General features: G+C 40.8%; 1 protein-coding gene across 1 annotated transcript in view; it reads left to right on the forward strand.

The window, feature by feature from the left end:
• The window catches only part of LOC124149743 (E3 ubiquitin-protein ligase FANCL-like), a 178,207-nt gene that overhangs the window by 135,967 nt on the left and 22,634 nt on the right, over positions 1 to 19,606 (forward strand). Inside the window, exons 9-10 of the mRNA XM_046521497.2 lie at positions 5,617 to 5,662; positions 19,052 to 19,133. Coding sequence (XP_046377453.2) covers positions 5,617 to 5,662; positions 19,052 to 19,133 — 128 coding nt within the window. The remainder of the gene's footprint in view (positions 1 to 5,616; positions 5,663 to 19,051; positions 19,134 to 19,606) is intronic.

Raw genomic sequence — 19,606 nt, forward strand, 5'->3', positions numbered from 1 at the left:
ATAGTTAGAAGGAAGAGTCCAGGCAGAAACTTTGCGTGGTGGCCAACATTGGATGAAGATATAGAAGCAGTGGTGAAGTCCTGTTTTACTGCTGGACAATGGTTTATGTGTTGAGATTAAGATTACCATGTGTATTAGTCTTGGTTCTCAGTCACTGCCCACATCATCATGAAGTTGACAGCACGTTTCATTTTTGTTTCCATTTTAAATTTTTTTGGTGCATGGGGTATATTTTTTATATTTTTTGGAAAATGGAAATAAAAATAAAACTTGCAGCAGACTTTATGATGATGCGAGTGATGCCTGAGAATCAAGAGTATTATTTGTTTTGCCTTAGCAAAAAACAGCAATCCACGTTCTGCCAACTTACTGGTGATTTGGATAAAAATACCCAAGAATATAACTTCAAAGAATTTTGATGCATTGACTGGAAGAACTGTATCTGAAACTATTATGTATATATAATAATATAGGCTATATTTGTGAGATATTCATAACCCACAGGAAAGCCCTTTTAAAGCGAGGCTCTGACACAATTTCTACCCTCATGTACCACTGCTTGCGAGTTATTATGTTGGTCACCACTGGTGTTTGCTGTGTTCCGTTTTGTTTCACACAAGTGACGGTCACAGGATACATATTTTATGCCTTTCCAAATGTTATGTTTTGAACATCCACTTTTAGCCAACTCAGTGAAAACACGTCAGGCCTATCATTTAGTTTATTTCAGACTGCATTACAGTGGCGTACGCAGAAACCTGTGACATCGTGTTATGACATCACGGAAGAGCATATTCCTTGAAAACGTAGCACATAAACAATAACACGACAAGCCTTCCTGTTTTTCTTTAAGATGGACAACTCTAATGCGTAATGACTTAATGAACAATCATTGGGAGAAGTGGAAATGTGACAACTTTACAGATCAAGTCTCTGTGAGGGTCACCTTTCGGGGATAACGTTTTACAGACGGCAGTGGATGGGGAGATTGTAGTGGACCCATGTTGCTTGGCATGGTTTCCCTAGGAGGTGGAATGTCTGTGACATCATCGTGTCTCCAGAAGAGGACTCATGAGTGGTGTACATAACAGGCACATTTAGGTGGGGAACTGCATAGTATCAGACTTGAATTGTCTCTTAAAGGGGAAATATCCCTGACTCTGTTTCATCTGTGGATGTCTTCAAGTGATTCTTCAATACTTGAACAAATCTTTCAGCAGCACCATTTGTCTGTGAGGCGGTGAGGTGAAATGGGGTTTAACGTCGCGTCCAAGATTATTGTACTTATACTTATATAGCGACGTGCGTGCGTGCTTGCATGCACGCTTGTACTAGTCCGGACTGATGCCGATTTTTGTGCTAGCACACTGAGATACCATGCGGCAATTTAACATGAATACTCCACTCAGACACATTATACTGACTCCGAGCCGACCAGTCCTTGTTTTAGCCCCTTAATGCTGGGCGCCAGACAGGGTAACAACAAGTACCATCTTTTAACGTTTTTTTGTATTATACGGCCAGGGATCACAGGGATCAAACCCCGAACCGTCCGCACTCCGGGTGGACACTCTACCAGGGAGGCGGTCTTTTGTCTGTGAATGATATGGTGGACTTCTTTTCTGTTTAATTCCATTTTGTGTCATAAATGCAGCAAACTCTTCAGAAGTGAACCGATGTCAGATACCGGTTCAAATGGCAGCCCATGAGAAGCAAAGATTTGTCTGAGCACCATTATTGTCCTTGTGACCGTCGTTGTATGCACTTTGAGTACACATCTGTTAGAATGAAGAAATGATGCCCCTTGTATTCAGCACAGTCAACATCAACGTGTTCCCTTGGTTGTCTTGCTACAGGCCATTCATGTAGGGGAGCTGATGACGGTGTGGCTTTGACTTCAATGCACTGTCGACATGACTTCACCACTGCTTCTATATCTTCATCCTATGTTGGCCACTGCACAAAGCTTCTGGCTAGACTCTAACTAACTATACCTGTATGTTCACTCTGCAGTTCATCCAAGACACGGTTTTGAAGAGTAGGGGGAAAGATGGCCCGTAGTCCCCATAGCACGACACCCATAGCACAATAGTTCATGCTGAGAGAGTTTCATGTCATCCTCTGCATGTGAAAGGCCATCCGTATGGCGTGTAGCCAAACACCTTGGACAAAACAAGATCTTTCTTCGTGGCTTCAGATATGTCTGCGGCTGTTGCTGGTAGCTTATTAACTTGCGTGAAGTGGAAAACTGGGGTTTCTTCTGGACCATCGTTGTTTAGGATTGGTAGACATGAGAGGAGATCCACATTTGAATGCTGTTCTATTTTCCTGAACTGAATGTCATATAAATAGGCGGCCAAAAATCAATGCCCATCTTTGTTTGCTTGCAGCTGCAAGAGTTGGCACAGGTTTCTGTGGTCCCAATATGGCCAGCAAAGGCTTGTGATCTGTGTCAAGTGTAAAATGTCTCCCAAACAGGTACTCTTTACACCAAAAATTATGGAGAGCGCCTCCTTTTCAATCTGTGCATAATTCTGCTTGCTCTTAGCAAATGTTCTCGAAGCATTCGCTACAGGTTTTTCCAACGGACAAATTGGTATTTCTGCTAACCAAAGTGCGAAGTGAGGCCGTCTTATTGTTGATGGTCATTTTGGAGACCTAAATGTGAAGTTCAGTTAATGTGAGCAAAGAACACTAGCAGTTTTCAAGATTAATTGAGGCTCACATTAATTTCAAGATTTACAGTATATAAATTAAATTCTTGCCTGTGAAGAGATCCCACGTTTAATATACATACACTTGTATTACACATTGTGTGAAACCAAAATGCATGCTCGTGTACTGTCGGAACATGTTTCACGAATAAATATTGAAAACTCTCAACATTCCTTGGCTTATTCAACGACATTGCTTGTGGTGAGAAGGTTATGCACATTTGAAAGACCCCAGCAACCTTGTTCCTAGGATGACGTCCCATAGCATTGTTTTGCCGATGGATCTTGCAACAAAATTCGACAAATTACGTCATTGGGTATTGGGACGTGATTGTAAACTTTGTGCTGCAGGGCCCATTCCACAAGGCGATCGTACTGTAGTGCAACGATAGTCGCAGGTCTATGTTAAAGTATGTGAGTTGCGATAACCTTAGCACTCAATTAACCTATGGGAAGGATGCCTGAATTCTAAAGGTGGACCATTCTATGGTATTAAATTAATAAGTTTCAACTTTTGATGTGGTTGAAGTATTATTCTGTTGAACTCAATTTGATTATGTTGTGGATTGTGTTGGTGTCAGCCTATTCACACATGACAGTATAATTCTAATAAAGTTATAATTGGCCAGTAATAAATAAAATACTAAACTCGCTCCCGTGTTAAACCAAATTTATGAAACTTGTGAATAGTTGTGGTATCTGAGTCACTTTCGCTCATCAGATACCATAACTAATCACTCGTTCTGTAGAATTGGTATTACAAGGGAGCTCGTTTAGTATTCTATATATACAATTAATTGTACATGTTTCAAATTTGTCATACTTTCTTAGGCATGACATCATCAAACTGTGGGTGTTTCAACTTTATGGGACCAGGGTGCAACCTGGTTTTGATGTCAACATGCACCTGGTGCAAGTTAAATCAAGTTCTTTTAATTGAGCCCTGATTTTTAGCTCAGCTGACCAAAAGTCAAGTGAGGTCAAGCCTTGGCCTGTTTGTTTGTCGTCCATTGTGCGTCCATCATCTGTCGTGCAAACACTTGTCCAATGAAACGTCACATGCTTTTTTGGTTTTGGCATTTTTGTGTAGTTAGTTGTGGGGCTAAACACATACATTTCATTTTTCACAAAACTTTCCATTTTGACCTATATATGACCTATGCTTCTAAATTCTCTCAAAATGCATTTCTTCATACTGTAAACATCATCCCCTCAGAAACTACAAGACCAACAAAGCCGAATCTTCATTTGCTTGTTCCAACCAATGATGACGACAACAACCATAATAATAAGATATTGATGGGCCAATAATCAGACAGTGTGTTCAAAATTTGGTATTTGTTTATTTTATGGCATTCTACATATATGTTTTTGGTATATGATATACAGTGTATGTGATAAGTGTTTAATGACACCTCATATGGATACAGTGGCCAGCTCCCCAGCAACATATGCGTGAAGATCTGAGGTAGAACAGGTCTTCAGTAACCCATGCTTGCTGTAAAAGGTGACTAACAGGATCGGGTGGTCATGGCTTGCTGACTTTGTTGATGCATGTCATCATATTATCATGGGATAACATTTATACTAAGTTATCCTATAATAATTAGATCCACATCAAGTGCTTTTATGAGTTATCACGGTGTAATATTTATACATCATTTCATATAATTATAGTTTAGCAAGTAATATTTATCATCAGGTAAAATGTATATATAAAATATCAGTAGTTTCAGTTATAGCTTTTTAGATAGATGCTAGCCTAAGCTAATGGGAGCGCATCTAGACATACTATTCAATAAGACAAGAGTTACGTCTACATAGTTTAATAGATTAGAAGCTTTTAGATAAATGCTAGCCTAAGGTGTCAAGATCCCATCTCCCAGACAAAGGCTATTTATTTAAGTATATCTGTCATCACCTACCGGGGTATATTAGAATAACATTACTTCAATTAAGACTCATTAAGGATTAGCCCCCATACAAGCTCGTCTATAGTGCATTAAGGATTAGCCCCCACACAAGCTCATCTATAGTGACACCCTAATCTCTTTCAAAGCATCCAGTAAATATGTCAACAAGATTAGTGCCAGTCCAACAGGATTAACAGGATTTAGTATTCCCCTCTGTCTAGCCATCCATTTAGCATAGGGCACAACCAATCGTGTATCAACCAATCCCCTTCCTTTTTATTGTTCAAATTTTTATTAAATACATACTGTAGGTAGGTTTTGGGACAGAGAAGGGGTTTGACTCTCTTACCAAGCAGACCTCTCTCCCACAGCCCAGAGTGTGTACCGACTCTCTGTGGCACCCTCAGTTATTTTCATAGTATATTGTAAATTGTTAATTGTTCTTGTAAATAAAATTGTGATTAGTCCCCTGTGACTCTGGCTCTTTGCTGACTAATTCCCCAAGAAAACCAGCACGCCATTTGGAAGGTATTGTTCACCCAGAACAGTTACATGATAATATCCCAAATGAGTGGATCGATGCTTGTGATTTCAATCACTGGATTGTCTGGTCAAGACTCGATTATTAACAGACCACTGGCAAAAAACTGAAATATTGCTGAGTGCGGCGTTAAACTACAAACCAACAAATTCCCAGCTACGGTCATTCCTACAGATCTTCATTGGACCACTATGATTGATGATTGAGTTCCCAATGAATCAAATGCTGCGTTGCAAGTTAACACTTAAATTGGGGAGTGGTTTTCCACTGCAAACATTACAGTTGGTTTCGAAATATTTCTGATTGGACAAGGAATTAAAATTTCATTGATTTTCCTCCTGTGAAGTGGAAAAATATGAATACACTTTGGCAAAAGTAATTCTCAACTACTACCACTTAGGGTATATTATTTTCAAACCCTATTTTATTTTGTTGTCTTTTTTCTCAGTTGTGGCTCCTTCAAGAGAGAGACTCAACCAAAATGTGCACAAATGGTAAGTTTCTGTTTGATACCCGATGGCAGTAATAGAGATGACAACCAATACGCTTTTGGAGTAATAATTCTGCTTTTGAGCCTAAAATTACACTGTTATACTTGTCCTGCCTAGTTTGACATTTTGTTCACAAATTATTTACATGCATAAAATATCACAGAGATCAAATTGTTAATGCACCGGTCAACTGGCACTTTCAAGAGTCAACTGATTGCAAGTACGCAGACATTTCTTTCGGGAATGGAAACAGTGTGTTGTCACATGATGAATTTATGAACGTGTGGAGCTTTATACCAGACACCTTTCACAAGTTTATCCAACGCTCTTTTTGGTCGCCTCCCTGAAAAAAAACGGTGGCTTGGGTGGGTTTGACACACACACACACACACACACACACACACACACACACACACACACACACACAAACAAAAGCTTGAATTAAATGTAAAGTGAATGTTGTAATTTTAAAATTACCAAACTTACATGATGTGTATTTGTTGAAATGTGGGGCAGATGGATGTCACTGATGAAGTTATTGCACTCATTTTCGACTACCTTCTCAATCTTGATGCCATTTTTTTTCAATATCTCTTGTAAGTAAATGTTTCTGCTTATTTTGAGCTTCTTGCTATTTTTCAAAATAACCTTTAAATTTTGAACAGAAGTCCTCTTTACTATTGACTATCCATAATAAGCTGTGCAAGTAATAGTACCTTTGCTTGCCAGTTTTTTTGCGTATGCACAAAACATGAAACCTCACTTCTTTATGTGTGCGCTGGCAACATGATCGTGAAGTAAGGGGTGGTCACATGTTCAAGCCCATTTCTCAGAAAAAAAACAAAGAACAGGAAACATCACAAATTCAATTCTTTATCACAGTTCATAATCTCACTTGTAATTTGTAGTTATGCATATCTATAAGATACAAACAGTCAAAATTAGTAAAGATGTTTGGCCCCTATCCAAGATAGTGTCAACTTGCCTGAAAGTGAGGTGGTGACAAGAGATGTCAAACATGTGCAAGATTTAGACATGCAGTTTAGCTGGGATGGAAAAAGTTGTTTACTGTTACAGTGGAAATGCATATGTGAAAGAGACCATGGGAATTAGCAGGAGAACTAACCTGGAAGTTATTCAAGGAGCAGTGGGCCAGTGGCAGGATATTTCTATCTTGGACAAGTACCAAATTACTTTCGTTAGCAAGCTGCTGCTGTCCCTGAAGAACGCTCGAATAATGTCGTTTCTGAGCCGAGCTCGAGTCAATGGAATACGACTTTAATCTATCATTGGTTTTGTGGCCTATTTTGCAAATCCCACGATTTTCAAAACCTGCGTTTGACAGCAAAGTGATGTCAGTTGCCAGAAGACAATGGTTTGTATATTTTGACACCAGCTTTGGTAGAAATTTCTTTCATCATGTTGCCAATGACATTTACACCAACTGGCCTCGTGGTGAAAGGATTGCCTTGTTCAGGGTACAAATGTGACAGTAAGTGGGAGTAATTTGTATTTATTACGGTGTCATGTTCAAATGAAATGATATATCTGAAATCTTACAAAACAAAATATTTAATTTACGTTAATATCTCGTTATAATATTGCCAATTTTTGCGATGACACATTAATTGGTCACGCTTTACATTGCTATCATGGCAATGGTGTAAGGGAGGTAACTCTTGTGATGTTGATCGAATATGCGTAGGAATTTTAGGAATGTGTTTATGTATTCTGTTATGTTTCAATGTCTTATGTCGAAATATTTTAACTCCCCAGGAGGTATTACGCCCAGAAGATTTGGAGAGGTTCCCATCCATGATGTCCTGTACTGCTTTTGCATCAAGGGACGCGAAGCAATCACAGGATGCCTGAACTTCAGGCTCTACGGAAACGCTGGATGTATTTCCTAGTTCAGGGGCCATCTCAGAACGATTTTCAGCTTCAACAGCTGTTGTGACTAATAATAATAACAAAGTTAGGTGGGTGTATGAAAGTGTTTACTATTACAGAGTTGCAATAAATGTTTTTTACTCTGAAAGAAACTGATTTTGTTTTGTTTTCAATTTGGCAAAGCCCAAGAAAATTACATCGGTTATGATTATGATCATGTAATTAATTGAAAAAGGTACATTTCATTTACCTTCAATGTCTTGAATTATCTCATAAAATGTCACGTCGTCCCATTCGCTGAATATTTCAACGAAATATCCAATATGGAAGTCAGGAAAAATTTCCATCTGTTCCTCAATATTGATGGTTTCAAAAATAGTTCCATTAATTAATGTATACATACACAGGGATGAGACCCAAAAAATTCAGTGATGTTATGCTCATTCGATGACAATTTTTAAGCAATCAGATCAGAGAACATATCTACTTTTATGTTACAATAAGTGATAACAGTGATGGTAAATAATTTCATAATTTTGTCAGTTTGATTTGTCCATTGTTGTCACTTATGTAAATTTTTCCAACAAAATAGAGATACGCCTGATTTTGAAACATGCATTGTACTGGTATTTTCCAAACGTATTGTGATACTTATTCATAAGTATGTTTTACCTTACCTGATGCTACACAGTGCTTTAGCTTCCCTACCTTATACAAACAGACAGAACTGGAACAAAGAGACAGTTCAAACAGACTACAACCCATGCCTCAGCATCCACGAGTTATCCCCCCTGCCCCCTGCCCCCTGCCCCCTGCCCCCTACCCCTCATATTCTTCTGTGTCTGCCCTATGGACAGTCGTGTGCAGGAACAGGAGTTCAACTTACCTTGTTAATTATCTTCAAATTTCGTCTTCAGGTGGTGTTACCCCCATATATCCTTTCCCTGCTTGATATATCCGCTTTTTTGCGGTTTATAGCTTGTAAATTCCATTTTTATTCGTGGCTGCATACCTTAGCAAGTTTCGCGCCTTGGTCACCATTTTAACTTTCATGCATCTCGTGTTTACGAGGTTGCATGTTAATGTACTTTTGCTATAGTTTTCTTAAACTATTAGTGAATCTCTTATTATTATGTTGATTATGGCTTTCTATTGACATAATTCCTATTAATTAGGCGTATTATGTTTTTGAATTGCTTCCAGTCACGCTTAACACCCTGTACTGGTTGTGTTTGTACGCTTGGCTCACATATTGTACAGTAACATGTCTGTGCATCTTATGTGATTCTGCTCGTTACACTATGCACTGTTTACATTTTTTTGCCGAATGTATTCTCTGTGTTGTGCTTTATGTAAAAGGCCCAAGTGGGGGAAAGACCCACATCAGCTTTGCCCATACTGCAAGCCTGCATGCTCGTTTGACCATCGCTGCTCTGTTTGCCCTATCATGTCAGTTACAGAAAGGCTCTTCTTCGTTGCCAGAAACAATTTGCTAAAAGGAGAAAGGTGCCTGATACTTCGCTGCCACCAACCTCTCCCTCTACCTCAAATCCAGCCCGTCAGATCTGACTACGGGTGCTCCTCTGACTACAGTTCCTTCGTGTGCTCCTCCCCAATCTACGCTATCTGCGCCGCTTGATTTTTTTAATCCTACGGCCGTTCGTGCCTTTAGGGAGCAACTCCTTCAGCGTCGTCCAGGCAACCTGCTTTTGTCTCCTGTCAGTCGGATATTGCCGGGTCCCGCCAGTCGCCAGGTCCCTGTCGCCACTCTCATACTCCTGACAACACCACTGATGCCTTTGTCAAGCGCTGTCGTCAGCTATCATGGGGCAGTGTCGCCAGATGTCACCAAATCGTCCTCAGGCGTCACCAGCCGGTGACAACTATCGCCTGACCGTCGCCAGCGATCACCGAATCGACGTCAGCTATTGTCGAACTGTTGGCAGCGATCGCGGGTTTTCGCAAGCTCCATGGGTCATCGTCCAGTTGCCAGGCCGCTTTTTTGTCTTGTACTGTTATACGCCGACCATTGCCTACTCAGCGCGCCTTGTCATCTGTTTTGTGGCTCAGGGTGGCAAATGTCTGGAGTCCTCCCTTCTGACACCTCGCCGCCCTTTGGACGATGAGCAACATTTTGTACCGGACTGTAACGAAGCGCCTCCGACCAAGTCTCTTACTCCTGCGGATATGCCTGCTTGGCTTGTGGATCATCTCCTTTGTGCATCGCCTGGGCAAGGTGACCCCCCAAGTGGAACACAAAGTTTCAGAGTCTGGAGAAGTTCTCCTCCCGAGATTACGGAAGGAGCATTACCCCGTTCCACTCTATGGACTTTGCCATCATGTGAACATAATTTGGACCTTCTGGCTATCACTGAAACTTGGCTTCGATCAGGAGACACCGATCACATGGCTATGCTAACTCCCACTGGATACAAACTCGTTCATATACCCAGACAAGGTAAACGTGGCGGTGGATGTGCCATTGTTTACAGGGATAGTTTAACGTGCTCTATAACAGAGCTCTTGGAACCATCTTCATTTGAGATTCTTTCAGCAAGACCCAAACCTAAGCTTCTGGATACTTTCTTTCATCGAATTCGAAGATCTGACAGATAAACTGAACAATATTGGTGGAAAATTACTGATTTGCGGCGATTTCAACATCCATGTTGACAAAGCAAATGATAGTATTGCACAGAAGCTAAAATCTGTATTTCAAACCAAAAACCTAATTCAACATGTCCTACATCCAACACACAAGGACGGACATATCCTGGACTTAATAATCTCTAGAGCTGATGAACTTTGTTGTCATGACTTTATCTATGACCACTCGGTACTCTCCGATCATTTTTGCATACTGTGCTCTATAAACATCCAAAAACCTGACAGAACTCAAAAGGAGATCAGCTGTAGAAAGTGGAAGGACATCGACATGTCCTTATTCTCTCCTTATATTGAGTCCTGTATAAACTCTCAACAAGTAGACACTGTGTCTGATGTGGTCAAGCTGTATGAGGATACACTCCGAAATACGCTAGACAAACATGCTCCTATGAAAATACGAAGGGTGACCGTACGCCATCAGACAGCCTAGTATAATGAAGATATTCGTTCTGCTAAGAAAATTCTTCGGAAGCTAGAGAGACAGATGCGCAGAACTAAGTTGACCATCCATCGTCAGATGTATGCAGCTCAACAAAACATCATAAATAAATTGATCATACGTCACATCAACGATAACCAGCGCAGGAAATCAGAAAGAGGTTTTCCAAGTTGGATATTCACTGCTCTTCAAGAAAAAGCAGAGTGCTCTCCCTTCTCATACAACAGTTGATGAACTTGCCAACAGATTCATTAACTTCTTCGGAAAAGATTGTAAACATCTGCAGTGTACTGTTTGAATCACAAGACAGTATGGTGTCAACAGGCGCTCGTGACCTTCCAGCTAGACCGGTTGAAATTCATTTGACACGTCATACTGACGCTCGGATCTTCCGTTTAGGCCGGTTGGTGTTCACTTGACATGCCTCCCACCACCAAGTGAAGAAGAAGTGACAAAGCTATTGGCAAAGAGTCCGACCAAATCCTGTTCTCTCGACCCATGTCCAACATGGCTACTTTCTAATTCTTTATTCATGTACATGTGTAGGCCAGCGGCCCATGGTACAATATTTGGTCCATCATAAACATTTATAGGCTTAGTGTTTGGAGTCTAACATTCATAGCATGGTATATAAAAGTTGCAACATTTCTAATTACAGTTTCATTGTTTACCGCCATAAGCATATTGAATTTAGCAAGAGTAGGATGTACAAAATACTTCTGTGGTAAATACTGAAGACGAAGTTCATCATAAGCGTTACAAATTAATAAAAAATGATATTCATTCTCGACATATCTTTGGTTGCAACTATTGCACAATCTCTGCTCTCGTGGAGTATTAACGTATCTACCAGTCTCAATATGGAGAGTATGGGAGCTACAGCGAAACTGGGCTAGTGCAACACGAAATTTGTTGATAGTGATAGCAGACAAATACAACTCTAGACTGAATGAATTTTTGAAAAGTGTATAATGGAACATTTTAGAACTATTTGCTAAAGACCAATGCCAGTCCTGTTCGTAAGCAAATTTTAACCGATCTTCACATTCGGAAATAAATGATTCGGGGCAAATAACATATTGGTTCTCCCATATATATCCAAATCCAAGGCTGTATAAAAGAGTTTTGACTTTTGTAGCCCAATTAGTTTTACCATGTGTGGCTAGCTGAAATAACATATCATAACTTTTCTTAGGATATCGTGAATTTGGTAGGGACATAAGTTTACACCAATATTTTATACAGCGTTTATACGCAGAAATGTACAGTGGGTATCTTCCACACTCTCCTCGCACAACATGATTGGGAGTAGACGTTTTAACACCTAGCAGACGTTTACAAGCAAGTACATGGATACTTTCTATTTCTTTGCAGTTTTCAAAACTCCATATTTCAGCCCCATATAACATAATTGGAGCAATTTTAGTATCGAATATTTTAAAAAATAGTTTCAGTGGAATAGGTTTAAGTGATGAAAGGGATTTTAGAACCGAGAACAATACCCGTTTAGCCTGTAATGAAGCATTGTAAGTATGTTTCGACCATGATAAATTCTTTGAAAATACAACTCCCAAATATTTGTACGATGATACACATTCCAACTGACAACCAGTGAAATACCATTTCTCAGATCTAGAAAGTACACCACCATTCTTAAAAACTACTATTTTCGACTTATCAAGATTTACATTTAGGGAATAATTCTGGCAATAGTGTTCGAGTACACCGATGCGTTTTTGGAGGCCATATACAGTATCTGATATAAGAATTACATCATCAGCAAAGAGTAGCAGGAATAGTTGAATTATGTCTGGATGGAGCTGGATTCCGGGTTCACAGTTAGCCTCAATTTCAACAGCTAGATCATTGATAAACAATGAAAACAAAAACGGGCTCAGTACACAGCCTTGACGGACACCCAAGTCACAATCGAATACATCTGAGAAGTTATTGTTAAACTTTACACAGGAACGTACAGTCGTATATATGGATTGTATACATTTAAACATTTTAGGTGACACACCACTGTTATTCAAAACTATCCATAGTTTTGATCTGTTTATAGAGTCGAACGCTTTGGAGAAGTCTACAAATAAAGCATATAGTTTACCTCGCTTCTTCCCCAGATAACGCTGTATAACTGACTGTAAAATAAACATATTATCAATTGTGGAATAGCCACAACGAAATCCTGCTTGCGACTCCACAACTTTATCATAGGCATCACACCAAGACTGCAACCTTCTATTTAGAACAGAAATATATAACTTGCTAAAAATACTTAATACTGTAATCCCTCGGTAGTTATCGGGTGTATTAGTATCCCCTTTCTTGTGTAATGGTACAATTTGGCCAGTCGACCAGGAAATCGGAAAATAAGCGGAATCAAATATAACGTTAAACAGACAGGTAATATAGGGAACTAACACATCGCATGCGTATTTGAACATTTCAGCAATAAGCTTATCACTGCCGGCAGCTTTGCCTGTTTTCAATTTGTTAATTGCCTCAATTACCTCCTGCTGTTCAATTGGCGAGTCTAAGATAGATTGAGTTAAGTCATCAAAATTGTTATCTGGCACAGTGTTATCTTCATCCCCCATTTCTGAATCGAACAACCCCTTAAAATGTGAAAACCATTGCTCAATATTTATATTTGGCTTAGGACGGACAGTGGTAGCAGACAGACGTTTCAAATTTGCCCAAAATATTTTACTGTTATCCAAGTTAGTCAAAATGGTACTCTGTACATTGTCTTGATATAACTTCTTTTTTTCACGGATAACATGTGTATAAGTATTTCTTGCCTTAATATAGTTACAAAGTGATGACGAATCTTTTTGTGATCGGAAAACCTTAAGAAGCCTATATCTTTCACAGCGGTGGTATTCACACTCCCTATCGAACCATGGCTGTTTACTTCTAGAAATATAAGAAGGGCGTTTCATACATTTCGCAGCGGTACATGGCTACTTAAGAACACAATAAGTCCTCATACCAACCATCACGGCTATCATAAACCAATCACTGTCTCAGCGTGAGGTTCCCTCTTCTCTAAAGGATGCATTGATAACTCCACTCCACAAGAAGAAAACTTTAGATGAAGATGTTCTAAAAAACTATCGTCCTGTTTCAAACCTGCCATTTATTTCAAAGGTGATCGAACGTGCGGTAGCATCACGTCTTCATGACCATATGCATGCAAATAACCTAGGTGAAATTATGCAGTCAGCCTACAAGACTGGTCACAGCACGGAAACAGCCTTGTTGCGTGTGCAGAATGACCTACTTCATGCTGTCGATTCTCAGGGAGCTGCAGTTCTTGTGCTCTTGGACCTATCAGCGGCTTTCGACACCATAGATCATTCCTTTCTACTGACAACACTCGAATCATGAGTTGGCATTACTGGAGATGCCTTATCTTGGATTGCTTCATATCTCTCAGGACGCTATCAATCAGTTATCATTAATGGAGTAAGATCAAAGAAGTATGAACTAAAGTTTGGAGTGCCTCAAGGCTCTGTCCTTGGCCCAATACTTTTCACCATCTACACCCTACCAGTAGGAGATATAGCAAGATCTCACAATCTAAACTTCCATCTGTATGCTGATGATACACAATTGTATCTGGGATTCAGACCGTTGACTTCATCATCAATGAGCACTGCCTTTAAAGCAATCTCAAGCTGCATAGATGACATCAGATGTTGGATGAGAAGCAACTATTTTAAACTTAATGATGACAAAACTGAGCTCTTGATCATCAGCTCTAAACAGATGCAGTCCAATGTACGAGTTCCTGGTTTGAAAATTGGGGACTGTACAGTTGAGCAAAACTCTTGTGCCTGAAATCTAGGCGTGATCATTGACTCAACACTCAGTCTGGATAACCATATAAGCAGTATGTGCAAGACAGCTTACTTTCACATCAGGAACATCAGACAGATAGCAAGATACGTAGACACAGCATCAGTCAAGTGCATTTGTAACATCAAGACTTGACTATTGTAATAGTCTTCTGTATGGTATCCAGCAACATCATCTGGATAGACAACAGCGTGTGCAAAACACTACTGCCAGGCTCATAACACGGAAGTCAATGCGTGAACACATTACACCCGTCCTGAAAGAGCTGCACTGGCTACAAATCGATCCATGGGTTATCCCCAGTATACCTCCAGGAACTCGCTGCCCTTTACCAACCTGGACGAACACTGAGATCTGCAAACCAGCTACAGCTTGCTGTTCCACCATCCAGCAGAACAACATATGGCAACAGAACCTTCCGAAAAGCAGGTGCAACTCTATGGAATGCACTGCCCATTGATGTCAGGGGAACTGAAGATGTCAACACCTTTAGATCAAAACTCAAGACCATCCTCTTCAAAAGAGCATACGGCTGAGCGCTCTTGAGCAGGCAGTATGTCTGGATACGTAGCGCTATATAAATGCTTAATTTGAATTTGAATATATACAGTGTTCCCTTGTTATTGCACCCTTCAATATAGTGCTAACTCGGTTATAGCGTGCGGTAAAGCATGGCTCCCAAAATTTACTAACATTTTCAATAAACTCAAGTTTTTCAATTCAATGACACAATGTTTTTTCCCATCTCAAAAAACATTATCAGCTGATCACTGTGATCACGTAACACCGGAAATACCTGTCAACAAATCCAAACTGAAGTACGCGATTTAATCCTATTATTATATTATCTGGTAATATAAAAAAAATTCATTGTTTATCTGGACTAATGTTTGCAATATATTTTAATGATATTCAAAATTTCATTCAATAATTATCATAATGTTTACAACAATTTCGGCGAAATCGTATGCGAAGTGAATGGTAGATTGCACAACTCACCGTTATCAACTTATTAACAGCAACCACGGTCAGATTACCGCTATTGACGCCTTGAAACGAACTTAAGTTGCAAGAGAATGGATACATATATCCTAAATGCCATACCATGACTGGCTAAAAGTTATATTTGAGGCAGTTTGACTACTAAATGTCAACATAACGTTTTCGCAATCGAAATACATGTAGTGCGGGAAGTCCCCACGGTGACTGGGCAAAATCGTTCCATACGTTAAAAAATATCCTGCATACAATTTATACCAAAGTGCTATGCTTATGGTTCTTATAATTTTTTGACCGAGTTTGTTATACCTGTTTATTCACCTGAGGGGATACGATGTGTTGTTTTTTGAAAGCGCATATTAATACTCAATAAATCTTTTTTTACACTATGAATCATAATAACTTCTATTCTAATCTTTTTTGAAACTCTGAAACGTGCAACGTAGATCATGTAAGGTAGGCAGAGCATGTATACTGTTTTGTTTGTCATCTACCACCTACGACTTGACCTTCGCTAAAACGCTGATCATCTATAACACTCATCAATTATTTGGACCCCGAAGGTAGCGTTGTAGCGAGGGATCACTGTATCCTCCTGTTGATGAAGACATTCGGATGATCGTCGGTTTCCCTCAGCTCAGTAACTCAATTTCGATGACAGATTTGCAACTTGGTAGGATAGATGCTGCCTTCATCACACCCTTTATCCACTGTTGGCGATGGCTTCCGGACTGCTAAAGACAAGAATCCATCTGAGGCTAATGACCAACTCCTTTCGGTCTTGGATTGGCAACGGCATCAACTTGTGCACATGTCCACTTACCTACAATACTGCATTGGATCCATCACCATCGCTAGATGTTCAGCCTTGCTCAAATAGTCTTGCTGGGATCCGTCCTTCAAGACGCAATTGATGCGCCAACCTTGGTTTGGTTCGGCTCTCATCAACGGCCAGATCCCTGCTGTTGCCAAGGAGGCCCAGAGTTGGGACGCTATCAACAACAGTTTTATCTCCTTAGTACCATGGAAAGTCTCCCCTTTACCCAGCTTTCTCAGCAGTGGAAATTCTATGTTGGGAAGAAAACTAGTTTGAAGTAGAAGTCCTCTTTTTTTCGCCAGAAAAGACCAGACCTACAAACTACCCCACCGAGGACGCTTTCTATAGACTTTCTTCGGATGGCCAACAACTGGCAACTCTCTCTGCCTGTTGTCCGTTGTACATCCATCTCTGTTCATTACGGATCCTCCGCCATGGTTACTGCCTGCAGTTCGATGCCGTTCATCCTCTAACTACCATCCCCTTGAACCTTGATATCGGCCTCTTGATGTGCCAGCTCTTCAGGCCAATATCGATCTACTGAACGCCGACTCCATCTCTCCAGTGTTTAATTCTCCAGTCTTCCTGGTGCCCAAGAAGGATTCGTCCAAACTACGAATGATCCACAATCTGGCGTCAACCAACCACCATAATCTCGCGCCTCCGCCACATTTCCAGATGATCTCCATCCGGTCTCTGCGCCACCTCCTTCAACCGATGGACTTCCTCATCAGTCTGGATCTCCAGGATGCCTACCTGTACATTCCCATTCATGCAGCACATCGTCATTTCCTCCGCTTCATCTTTCGTGGCTCCCATTTGGCATTTCCAAAGCTCCGTGGTTATTCACATGTATAACCCATCCCATCGTTGGGTTCCTTCACCGCAGGGGAATTTGGTTCGGAGCCTACTTGGTCATGGCGTCCATCAAACCCTGATTCTTCAGCGCGATTTCATCCTTCGCCTTCTCCATCGGTTGTTTTGGACGATCAACATGGAGAAATCGGATCTCACGCCTTCTTGCCATCTCACTTTCACAGGCGGTCTCTTTCTAAAAAGACCTCTCCTTGATACAGGTTCCTCCGGATCGGTTCACAGCTATCCAATCCGGGGTCAGGAGAGCCCTCTCTCAAGCTCTTGATCTCTGCCAGTGGCAGGGCCTTCCCTTTTTGGCACAGACCTCCATGCTAACGTCTCCGTCCGGTGCTTCTGGTCATCTACTTCTGTCTACTTCCACATTTCTGTGGAGGACGTCGAGGGTACGCATAGCTTTGGTCCACTTGTCCTGGCCCAGCAGGTGATTGACCAACACCCGACCCGGTTCGCCGTGCCGTTTCCGAGGAGTGTTGCTGATGCCTGTTTCCAAGGTAGGACCATCCCTTGTGCTGTTCCTCTTGGGTTACTAGGTACTGTTCTGTCAGAACCGAGTAATGGTTTTGGCCCGTTTTTCCCCTCTTTTTGAGCCCGATACTGAATACCTTGCTTGTACCCATTGTCAAGCAATGTTCTCACTACCTTCAGACCACCATTCTGTTCCGAGAGGGCTTGACCTGCATCTTATCCCCTTGCCTGCTGTTCCAGGAGCTGCTACCTTGCTGTTGCCTGCTGGGTTTCCTGCCATATTGTTTATTTGTGCTTCTTCTGTGTGCCTTGGATCTCGGGGTAAGCCAGCCTTCCATGTCAGTCAATAAATCACTGTGTAGCGTCAGGTAAGGTAAAACATTTCTAATTAAATGCGATGTTTTTACACTTACCTGATGCTACACCTATAGGCCCACCCAGACTCCGACCTCCTCCTCTGCCTTACCGTTGGCGCCACTGTGTACTCTACGTCTGATGTATGATAGGGCCAAGGGGGATAACTCGTGGATGCCGAGGCACGGGTTGTAGTCTGTTTAAACTGTCTCGTCATTCCAGTGCTGTCTGTTTGTGTAAGGTAGGGAAGCCAAAGCACCGTGCAGCATCAGGTTAGTGTAAAAACATTGCATTTAATCAGAAATGCTCATTTTATATCGTGGAATACCGATATACAGGTACTACCACGCACCTCTACTGTTACAAGACATCAGAACTCACTGTTTTTCCCTCTGGTATATTCTGGCACTGATGTCATAGAGGTTTATGTTCTCATACAAATTATCAAACAATAGTTATTGTAAGATATTCAGGGTTAACTGTATCAACAACAGTTATATTCTACACATTTACAGTAGCACACATGTACCAAACCTGGTGATATAGTAAAAGTTCCATTAACCCGCCATGCTTGTTATGGATCTATTACATGGGGAAGGCACTCTAGCTGAGAACTGGAAGGATTGGTTTCAAAGGTTTAAGATTTATGTAACAGCCAGCGGTATTGCTGCGAAGTCAGAGGGCATGAAGAGTGTGACCATGTTACATTTGGCAGGAGAATCAGCCATGCAGGTATTCAATTCATGGGCGAATGAAGGCAATGAAAAGTAGTGTTTCAGCAATATTCTCAACCGAAGTAAAATCTGACAGACAATAGAAATACATGCATTCTGCACGAAATCATAGAAAAATGGGAAAACCATCAACCAGTATGCAGACCAGTGAATTTGCTGACTTTACTGAAGGGTTAATTAAAGATTGACTTTGAAGAATACAACCTTTATTACATCAGACATAATCCCACCCACCTCCCCAATAAGCTGCAACTTACATCCAAGTTTTCTTGTTTGCTTTTCAGGGATGTTCACTGCAGTCTCTTAGAAAATCTTCAGACAGTGCTTGAAACAACCTTGCCATCACCCAAGAACTCCAGTAGAGAGGTAGGAGCAATCATCTGGCTGCATCATCTTGGGCAAATACAAATGTGAAATTGAGATTTGATATGTCACATTATCTTCACTGCATTTAAAAACTCAATTCAAAGAACTCAAATTGATAAAAGCAAGTAAAAGTTCTTTTACAAATAACTTTTCATGTTTAGTAATTGTAGAAATTTTGTAAGAAACTGTAGGTATTGAGTTATAAATTTGCTTACAGTAGGGTAAGTACTCAGTAAAACAGCCACAACCAAATGTTTACTTGCAAATTGGTCTTCTACAGTTGCTTCAGAGCACTGCAGCACCTTCTACAGTTGCTTTAGAGCACTGCAGCGCCTTCTACAGTTGCTTCAGAGCACTGCAGCTCCTTCTACAGTTGCTTAAGAGCACTGCAGCGCCTTCTACAGTTGCTACAGAGCACTGCAGCGCCTTCTACAGTTGTTTTGGAGCGTTGTCTACAGTTGTCCCAGAACATT

The sequence above is a fragment of the Haliotis rufescens genome, unplaced genomic scaffold (genome assembly GCF_023055435.1).
Source record: "Haliotis rufescens isolate VD_foot unplaced genomic scaffold, xgHalRufe1.0.p SCAF_3, whole genome shotgun sequence".
NCBI classification, from domain to species: domain Eukaryota; kingdom Metazoa; phylum Mollusca; class Gastropoda; order Lepetellida; family Haliotidae; genus Haliotis; species Haliotis rufescens.